The sequence below is a fragment of the Glycine max genome, chromosome 14 (assembly GCF_000004515.6).
Source record: "Glycine max cultivar Williams 82 chromosome 14, Glycine_max_v4.0, whole genome shotgun sequence".
Lineage (NCBI taxonomy): Eukaryota > Viridiplantae > Streptophyta > Magnoliopsida > Fabales > Fabaceae > Glycine > Glycine max.
The window spans coordinates 3376258-3386760 of NC_038250.2; the positions used below are offsets into that span (position 1 = coordinate 3376258).

Genomic DNA, 10503 nt, shown 5'->3' on the forward strand with positions numbered 1-10503 from the left:
ATTAATCAATATATATTTTTCTTCTTAAATTCACTTTTTGTCCTATAAATGTTAATAACAAGCAATTTTAGTCTTTCAAAACAATTAATTCATATTTGATTTCCACATTTTTTTAACTTGGTAATTTTTAAAAATTATTAACATGATATTTAAGTAATAATATAACATTGACACGATATAAAAAATAAACTAGTAATCTAATATATATGCAACTTGCACTAATAGTTTAGTGACGTAGTAACAATGACCACAATTTGAACAATCCATGTCATATTAGTCTATATTTAAAATATCATGTCATTTATAATATTAATGTATTCGTGTTATTTTATCACTTAAATATCACATTAGTCCTTTATGTTAAAAATTTGATGGCAAAATAACAAAAGGTCAAAATTATTAAATTTTATAAGATAAATGTGTAACTAATTTTTTGAGGGGCCAATTATACAATCGTAAAACTATAGAGGGCAAAATGATTTAAGCCTATCTTTTTTATTATTATTCCTATTGATGTAAGCTTATCCTTTTTAACCATAAATATTTTTCACGAGACAAATATATTCAAGAGGATTTACATGGTTATTTTACTTTTCTTAACAATATGCCATATTTATAAACATATGATGAGTTACAACTAAACAAAATTTTATAAGCAGTTTCATATAAATCTAAAAAATAATTTGACACACAGATTGTTTTGCCCTTTTGTTTTCGATTTACTTAAAGATTTTATCATGAGATTGATTGCGATGAGATGATGCTTCTGGTTTTTGAACCGAGGGTAGGTCTTACAAGATTCCTTTCTAGGCCTATACTATACCTTATGCTTCTCGAATTCAAAAGGGTTGTTACCATCCCTCTTGGCCCATTTGGCAGCAATGTTCATAGATCCATGTCAATAGTAGTCACCACCCACACATGATGTCACAATACCTGATTTTGGCCATCAATTAGTCCTTTAACCCATTCAATTATTCTTGCTTCTTTCTATGTGAATTTCAACCTTTTTCTTTTCTTTTTATTTTTTCATGAAAGTCTCTTCTAGTTGTGTATACATCTCGAAATGAGAAACCTTTCACTTTCTCACTTAATTAATTGCACCCATCTATTTTCACTATAAAAATATAGGATCCTCAAAGAAATTCAAAGCACCATTCTCATCTCAAAAGCAAATAGGTAAGAAAAAAACTATCATCATTCATCACTATAACACCTCTCTAGATTTAAAAAGCACAAATCTCACATCACATCACATTCAAACACATACTAAATCCAAATCATACAATATGTTTGTACTCCTTTTTTTATCCCCTCCCTTTTAACTTCTCACGTACTCTTCTCCCATGTCCCAAAATTTTTACCCATAGAAGCTTTTCTGAACAAAAACAACCCACAACAATTTCAAAATAACACATGCCCCAAAAGAAAAAAGCAGTCTTTATTACTCTCTTCTGTTATTGTAGTCATGCCTCCCTTCTTTCACAGGTCCAATATTCATTCTTCTTTCCCAAGCTTTTGATTCTTCCACCACTTTCCCAAACAACAAAACCCTAGATTTTCTTTTTCCAATCACTTAATTCTCTGAGTTCTTCACCCAATAGGCAAAAAATACTCAAAATCCCCCCTTTTTATTTTTCCTTTCAATCACTTCCCCTTCTAAATTCTCTGATTACCTGATTTATTCAACTGCTTCTGCCGTTTCCCCTTTGCATAAACAAACCCCAATTTCTTCACGTGGGTCTCTGAAATTTTTTCACCTTATCCTCTCTGATCACGAATGGGTATGGCCTAGTTATACTCAACATTTTTTTATCAAATAAAAGGAACCGTTTTTTTTTTTTGCCCTGAATGAGTTGATTTTTTTTTTGGGTAGTTTTTGTTGTTAGTGTATGTTGGGTTGAAATTTGAGAAGCATTTTTCTTTGTTGCCAAACAGTTTGCAGTTATAGCAACAATGTCAGATGACATGCTCATTCATTTCTCATCCAACTCATCCAACCAATCAGATCAGTCTCTGCCTACAAAGATTGCAAAGTTGGAAGCTCGCATGGTTGGTAAGGGTTCCTCCACGACTGCTCAGCAATCAGGTTGGTCCTCTGTGTCCGTTCCTTCTGCTGGGAAATTAGGTGGAGCTGCTGAAAATTTGGCTGAACCATCCACTTCCAGTGATTCTGATGATGATGTAAGTCTTGTTGTCCCTATACAGTGCAATGTGTGTGGGAATTTGACTACATTATGAGGACTATTGTTGTTATGGTTTTGGCTTATTTGCTTAAGATTTTAAATATCGGTGACAATCTCGGTCGCATTGTGGTTTCGTCGCTTTTGTTGATATCGCAGCAAATCGTGGACAAATGTGGCAGATGCGGTCCCAATTGTGGCCGTGTTGCAGTCACGAACAGTTAAAAGGCCTTGATGTTGTGGCCCAAATCACAACCGCAGACCGTTTTTTAAAACGAATGCTTGTGTTGCCTGGGATTGTCAATGTTAATATAGAAGCTTCTCTTGTTTAATTTGTTTGTTTTAGTGGTTGATTGGTTGTGTATTTATCTATGGTTTAGGATATAATAAATGTAGGTGGTATGTTTTGTGTTCATTGCAGCTGTTTTTATGATGGTGACTTGACATGAACATTATCGGTGTTGTGTGTTTATTTATGATCTGGAATATTGGTAGATGTATGGAATGGAAATATATTCCAATGATAACTTGACTGATTAGATTGTCGGTATCTTTTTATTTCTGTTCCAGAATGGTGGGGAATTCTTAATACAAGCCAACACTCAGAAACGCCAAAAATTTCAAGAAGATGGCAGCGCAAGTGTTTTTGAACGTGTTGAGGTTGGTTTTCATGACTCCATATACTCTTTGCTATAGTTATAGAATAGCTGCATCTCATGTTGAAATTTGAAAAACAGCTACTCACTGGATAAGTTGCTTACATTTAAAGGTCTCACCCTTATCATCTATTTCTAGTATTTTGATCACTTTATTAACAAATAGTAAGAAGTGTACTTTTTGTCTCAGAAATTGGTCGTCTAGTTGTTTCCAACTTAAAATATTTTGCATATCAGGTTGTTACTGATGCAAGGCAAACGAGTTTGGAGACCATGGAGACAAAAATTAATGTTGATGCGAATAGAAAGAAACATGGCCGTGGAAGAGGGAGTTCTGGTTCAGGTAGAGGCCGTGGTTCCAGAGTTACTGATCAGACCAAAACACAAATTTCTCCTCCAACAGTTTTGGCTTCAAATGGTCAGATTGAGAGTGTATACCATAAGGTATGCTCCCTCCCATGAAATATTTGTTACTGGAATTGTAATTTGTCAATTGTCCCTATCAGTTTTTTTTTTTTCTTTCTAAACTGGTCTTTTCAATTGTGATTATATATCTGTAGTCAATACCTGATTGCATGCATAGTTGCACAACTGTGTCTTCTTTAACTGTTTTTTAATGGAGACCTGAAATTTAAACTTCTTGGCGTAAAGAATTGACTGCTGGAAGGAATGATTGTATCCATCCATAGCTGATAGGAAATTTGTTGCACCAATCTTGGTACCCGTTTTTGCTGCTTGGTTTTCTTGAATGGTTACTCAATATCAGTGTAATGTCTTAATTTTTTAAATCATTCTCTGTATTCTCTGATTGGCAAGGTTTATTTGATTTTATTGTCTGGTTGAGTCTTTTAGCTCTTGGTTATGCAAATTGGAATCTTTCCTGATTCCTATGAATTTCTATTCATAAGTTCAAGAGTGTATATTGCTTAAGCAATTAATTTTACAGATTGATCATTTATATTGTACTCCTCGATTGTTCCCTATAGAGCTCATATTTATTTGCAGGATGGTAGACCCAGTGATCAGTTTCATAGGAATAATTCTGCTTCACTAGAGGTGTGGATTTGGCCTAATTCCACTTGTCAATTTTATGGTCATTAAAAGAATATGCGGTTTTGTATGAAAATAATTAGAAGTTTGATATTACTTCTTTCATTTCTACCTCCCTCCAACAGATCCCAATGACATTGTTGATACTTTAACTATTTATTGTTGTTTGTAATTTTTCAAAAAAAATTCTCATTTTATTTCATCTCTATATTCAATTAGGAGGACGTTGCATCTTTAGAAGCAAAAGTTGTTGCATTGGAGGAGGAATTGCGTAAATCAAAGCAAGAGACCGCTGATTATCAAAATCTTTATCGACAGCTAGAAAAGGTATATGTATAATAATACCAAATGCTAAACTCTCAATTGTGAATCAGAAGGATGTTTTCTGAATCTTGATTTTGGCATATGCAGGAACTGAAGGAGCTGAATGATCATGAACAGCAAATGAAGCCTAAGGTGTGATTATTTTCTGCTTTTGATTGCTCGGTAGTTGCAATTAAAGTTTCCTTTTCAGCAAATATTTCACTCCTTATTATGTACATGTTATTTAAAATAGACAGCATTTGCTGTCCTAAATTTTGTTTGTTTTAATTCTATATGCAAAAGTGAACTAGAAATCTTAGACAGCTCCTTGTTGATACCAGTGTGCCACTGCCAGGGTCCCACTCTTCTAAAGTGAGCTTCTTATTTTAGAGAGTAAAGTAAGCAATATCAGTCATTGATATTACATGCACATGCATGTGTTGGAATATTTAAGTATTAAACGTTGATTTTCTCATCAACGATTGATGTTACTTACTTTACCTTTACTCAATTTAGAAGAGCCCTCTGCTACCACTCCCTCCCCTCCCCCAACTAAATGGTTAATGAACATGCTTAATACCATGCATCAATTAAGCAACGGCATATTAACATTTGATCCTTCTGTTTTGCAGAGAATGAAAATAATATCTGACTTACTGATATCTGTTTCAAAGGCTGAGAGACAAGAAGCAAGGTTGAAAGTACGGCAAGACTCATTGAGACTTGGGAATGTTGGTGTAATCAGGTATGCATGGATCATTTTAAGAAATTACTTAAATCTCAGATAGCACAGAGTAGCTGACCCCAAAACCACTCTAGTGGGATGACTTCTACTGTGAAATTTTAGTTACAAGTTCAATAACTTATATATAGACTTATATAAATTACCCAAAATTAGAGACATTCATATGCTGGCAATAAACAGAGAACTGGATTTAAATCATGAAAGACCTGTGTGAGAGTGTTTACTGCAGGAAAATGAAAGGGTGTGGGGATACACAGTGGCTTCCAACCATTAATCAGTTGCGCCCACTAATTCCATGAATAGCCACAAATGCGGTTGTAATTCTCACTGCTCCACATGTGACAGTGATCTGCAACACCATGGGCTTCAACAGAGCGGCCAATAGCCGCAATGCAATGCAACTGTGCTATAGAACACGATTTAAAACTGAGAAATTATATTTAATATCATTTTTTTAATTTCTTATTAGTTCAATTATGAATTGTAGAGCTGGAACTGTCATATCCGAGACCTGGGAAGATGGTCAAGCTTTAAAGGATCTGAATGCCCAGCTTGTATGTCCCATTTCCTTTCTCCTCCTTCATGATTTTTTCTTTTTAATTTTTGTACTGGAGATTATTACTGATTGTGATCAATTTATCAGATTCAACTAGGATTTGTTGTGAGATTTATTCTGATTTAGGAATTATTATAACAGACAATTTTTAGGATTCTGATTCTTTCCTTATTTGATGTGATAAATATCATCCATATTGATTTTTTCTGATTGAACATTTCATAATTCAATATAATTAAACTGTCATTATCTGAAGACATTTTCATGTTTTATTTGTGCAGTGAAATAACATGTTTTTCACTATCCTTCTTAGATTATAAATATTATTAAACCTGAACCTTTTTGCTTCAGTTGGACATATTACTGAATACAATTATAGGATAGTAGTGTTTTTGGAGTTTCAAGGGTTTTCCTTCTCAGTAATATTTGGTTATAGCACAGGGTATATAATGTCAATGTTATCATAACTTCTGTCTGTTAGTTTTTTGCAATCAAAACCTTGCCTATGTTGATAGTTTGCATAGTGATGCCATGAATTACTTTTCCTCATCATTCTTTGTTTTTCACCAGAAACAACTAATAGAAACAAAGGAGGCAATCGAGCGGCAGCGCAAATTGTTTAAGAAAAAACAATCTGGTAAATTCTGTTTCCTTTTTTCTTTTAGCACTTGTCAGCTAAAATTGGGGAAGAGGGGTTGATGAGACCAAATTTGGGACTGTCCTTTTCACTTCTCCATCGCCCTCTTAGTTATACCAGTCGTTGGTATTAACATTCCATCCATCTTGCTAAATCTCTGCATTAAGTACTTCGTATACATTGACTTTCAATAGCTTTACTAAATATGTACAAATCATGACCAAACATATGCTCCTTAAGAGGGCCTAATGGATATCTGGATACTATCAATATCTGTTTCACGCTATTGGATACTGCTAGACTATCTTGTAATATATTACTCTGCTCCATGGGTTAATAGTGTGTGTTTTGTTTTTGTTGGGCCTTTTCTCTGATTGAAGATAAGAGTGATGGAATAGATGCAGAGGCTGGATTACCAGAAGATATTCTAATTCATGATGAGATCTACAAGTCTCGATTAGCTAGCCTTAAAAGAGTAAGTTGATATTTCTGCTGGCCCGATTGTTTCTTTCCTCTTTATGTTTCTAATAGCAGGAAAATGTTCAGGAAGAAGAAATTATTTTCCGGGAGAGGGAACGATATGAAATAGAGAAGGGGAGGTTAATTCGTGAAATGAAACGTATACGGGATGAAGATGGTTCACGGTTTAACAACTTTCAGATTCTAAATCATCGCTATGCCCTTCTTAACCTTCTTGGAAAGGGAGGATTCAGTGAGGTGTACAAGGTCAGATCAGAACTATCAAAAAGTATAATAATAAATTAATAATCATTTGATCATATTGATATTATTTTAGCAAGAGAAATGCCAACAACACACTGTAGCACACTTTTATAAATTATTCTTTATTGGCTGAAAATTATTAGAACTCAACATTGTGTATCAATATTTAACATATTCCCGCTAATGATTTTAAAGTTTCCAATAAATTAATAATTGAAAATATGTTGCTAGCACTCCTCTTTTAGCAAATATTATACAAGGTTTTGGGAAACTAAAGCCAGAATCTAGACAATTACTTGGCCTATATTGGCAATTGTAAATAAATACCTTTTTGCAGTGATTTGAAGTAAGAAATTTCCAGCAGGCTTTCGACTTGGTAGAGCATAGATATGTTGCATGCAAGCTTCATGGTTTAAATGCTCAATGGAGTGAAGAGAAGAAGCAAAGCTACATACGCCATGCAATTCGGGAGTATAATATTCACAAGACTCTTGTACATCGTCACATTGTTCGTTTATGGGACATTTTTGAGATTGATCAAAACACATTCTGCACTGTTCTAGAGCATTGTAGTGGTATGTACTGTTGATTCACTGTTTTCGTTTGATTTCCTGTTTTTCCAACCCATTTTCCCTTTGACACTCCTTTATTCTTCTTTTAGGGAAAGATCTTGATGCTGTCCTCAAAGCAACACCTGTATTACCTGAGAGGGAGGCTAAGGTCATCATAGTTCAAATTTTTCAAGGCCTTATTTACATGAATAAAAGAACACAGAAGATTATCCATTATGATTTGAAGCCTGGAAATGTTCTGTTTGATGAGCTTGGTGTTGCCAAAGTGACTGATTTTGGTCTTAGTAAGATAGTGGAGGATGATGTGGGATCCCAAGGTATGGAACTTACATCCCAAGGAGCTGGAACATATTGGTAAGTGGTGAAAATCTTTGTTGGAATCCAAGATTTGAATTGGTCCAAGTTTGTATGTTTAAAGCTTCATTCTCCTCAATCTGACTTAACCTTTGAAGCTCCTTTTAATGTTTCCTTGAGATTCCAATATTTAATTTCATAAAATATCTTTTGCATTCTTCTTTTCCTTTTTCAATTTGCAGGTATTTACCTCCTGAATGCTTTGAGCTCAGCAAGACACCTCTTATATCATCAAAGGTCAATAAATTTCTAAGTTGTAAAGACATGGATAAATTTATTTTTATTTTATTTATTTTACTATTGTTATTGTTATTATTCTCACTCTCAATCACTTTGGTCGAAGGATATTTCACTTTGATGCAAGTGTCACGATGGTTGGGATTGCAAACAACTAACTCTTGGATCATCACCTTAACATATTTTTTGTCATTTGGCTCTTGTATTTTCTAACACTTTGTGGAAAACAGGTTGATGTCTGGTCTGCTGGAATTTTGTATTATCAAATGCTCTTTGGCCGACGTCCTTTTGGGCACGATCAAACACAAGAGAGAATACTTCGCGAAGACACAATTATCAAGGCACGCAAAGTTGAATTTCCTTCTAGACCTACCATTTCTAATGAGGCAAAGGTGAGTTGCACCCTTGTCTGATAATTGCTGCTCATGGCTCTGATTGTTCTTTGGCCTTATTTCATAATTCTGTTTATTTATATTTGGGTTATTAACAAACACCCTAAGTGCATTGATTGAGGAACCAACAAATAAGTTTTTTGGAAATCACACTGAGGTGCACTAGAAATCATGGTAGACGTGTATCAATAATATTTTTAATAAAAATTTTCCACTTTTGATTTCTTAATCAGTGCATTTGCCTTTATTTTATTCTGATTTTCAGTGATGTACACAACTATGCTTCTTGTAAGGTTATATTTATGGTAATTTTCAAAAAAGAACTATCCAACTTTATCCCATATGCAAGTGTAGGAAGGTGGTTGTTTCCATTAAAGACCTCAAATATATACATGCTTATATCTGGTTAATAGTTTCTATGTTTAGCTGTAGAAAGAAAATAGTTCCTGCTATCTACAATACTGTCAAAGTCAAACCTGACAATTGTCTGTGCTGTATCTACAATTAATTTGGTCAGGATTTTATTCGACGGTGTCTAACATATAACCAGGCCGAGAGACCAGATGTATTGACCATTGCTCAAGACCCATATCTCACTTTCTCAAAAAAGTAATGGGCTTCATTATCCAGACTCCACAGAGAAAGAATGGAGGATCTCATCTTCTAACTTCAGTTACTGAATCTCTTAAATTTTGTATAGGTTGTAAAGATTTAATCTTGTCAATGAGGCAGAGAGAGGGATTTCCCCATTCTGAAACAGAGTCCAGTTTATTTGCATGCATCACCTTTTGGTTCAAAATATGGGGGAGCAAATGGCATGTGGGTTTGATTTGACCTCAAAAAGGGCCAGGGAGTATAGGTACTCACTGGCAAGTGAGAAAGCTTGTGCTATTTTTTTAATACTCTTGCTCCCAAATATAGGATTTTAATGCATTTTGATTGGCTACTTTATCTTTTTTTTTTTTTCCACCAAGCTATTAATTTGTGGAGGGAGAGCTAATTTATTTTAAGGATGTTTGAAAGGTTTGTTTTACATTTGGCTGCCGAAATCGTATATGGTGTGTTACTAACCAAAAGAAAACTAATAAATATGTGGGGGCATCATAAAGATAGCTTTTTTAGGATATGATTTCTGAGTTAATGAAACGAAATATAAAAATATATTATGATTGAAATTAGTTATTGGAGATGGGAGCACGCGTGCGAAGCCATCGCTTCGTTCTGGGAGTGGCGGCTCGTGAAGGTGTTGATGGAAGGAAAGGAGGTGAAGTGGTGGATGGAGAGTGAACGGTTGAAAGGACTTGATGAGAAGAATCTGGTAGAAAGGAGGTTCAAGGACTTTGAGTCTGCAATGGAGTATTTATCTAAGTATTTAAAGAGTATGATGATGGATGGTGTCTGAAACAAGTATTTCGGAAGTATATAGGTAACCCAAAAACATATTTCAAAATATCTGTTCTGGAATATGAGAAGGAACAAGTATTCCATAATAGGTTTTCAGGATGTCTATATACTTTTAAATTAGATAATTTAGAAACCTATTTAGGAATACCTATTAGAGAATACAATTTTGATATTCTAAAATTGGTATTTTAGAATATGGTTCGGGATTATTTATAACTTTTTGAAATGGCCATTCCGTAATAAAGGAAGGATAATTGGGGAATTTAAAAACATTTGAGGGTGCAAGAAGCAAAAAAAATGGAGTGCAGGAAACAATTGCCTCTAGAGCATGAGGCCTAATGTTCAAGCCTAGAACAAATCGCGGTAAATACCACAGTTGATAATAGATCTCATTAAGACCTAACAGAAATTAGAATGGAAGTTGTGGTGTTATGAATAATTCCTTGAAGTAACATTGAGAGACAATTGGATCCATTAATATCTTAATTTGGATAGATTTCTCGATAAACACTTAAATAAAATAAAATAAAATAAATCAAAGTATAGTTTAAAAAAGGTGCTGCATATATTAAAGAATAAATAATATAGGAGATGTAAAATTGATTTGATAGTGAAGAAAGATGACAGATAGTGAGTTCAAATCTCCCCTTAATTAAAATTACTAAATTAACAATTAATATTTATTGATAAA

General features: G+C 34.0%; 1 protein-coding gene across 2 annotated transcripts; it reads left to right on the forward strand.

Annotated features, from left to right (window-relative positions):
• Window positions 1–1188: 1188 nt before the first annotated feature.
• LOC100789927 (serine/threonine-protein kinase TOUSLED) lies at window positions 1189–9341 on the forward strand. 2 transcript variants are annotated; one of them, XM_003545137.5, is made up of 17 exons: window positions 1189–1784; window positions 1939–2184; window positions 2754–2843; window positions 3077–3283; window positions 3845–3895; window positions 4109–4216; window positions 4301–4345; window positions 4825–4937; window positions 5425–5491; window positions 6064–6130; window positions 6511–6605; window positions 6677–6856; window positions 7218–7428; window positions 7515–7779; window positions 7962–8016; window positions 8247–8408; window positions 8926–9341. In XM_003545137.5, the coding sequence occupies exons 2-17, from the start codon at window positions 1957–1959 to the stop codon at window positions 9019–9021; spliced, it is 2040 nt and encodes a 679-aa protein (XP_003545185.2). In that variant the 5' UTR covers window positions 1189–1784; window positions 1939–1956; the 3' UTR covers window positions 9022–9341. The 2 variants fall into 2 exon arrangements, with proteins under 2 accessions (XP_003545185.2, XP_006595812.2); XM_006595749.4 differs by lacking the exon at window positions 3845–3895.
• The last annotated feature ends 1162 nt before the right edge of the window (window positions 9342–10503 follow it).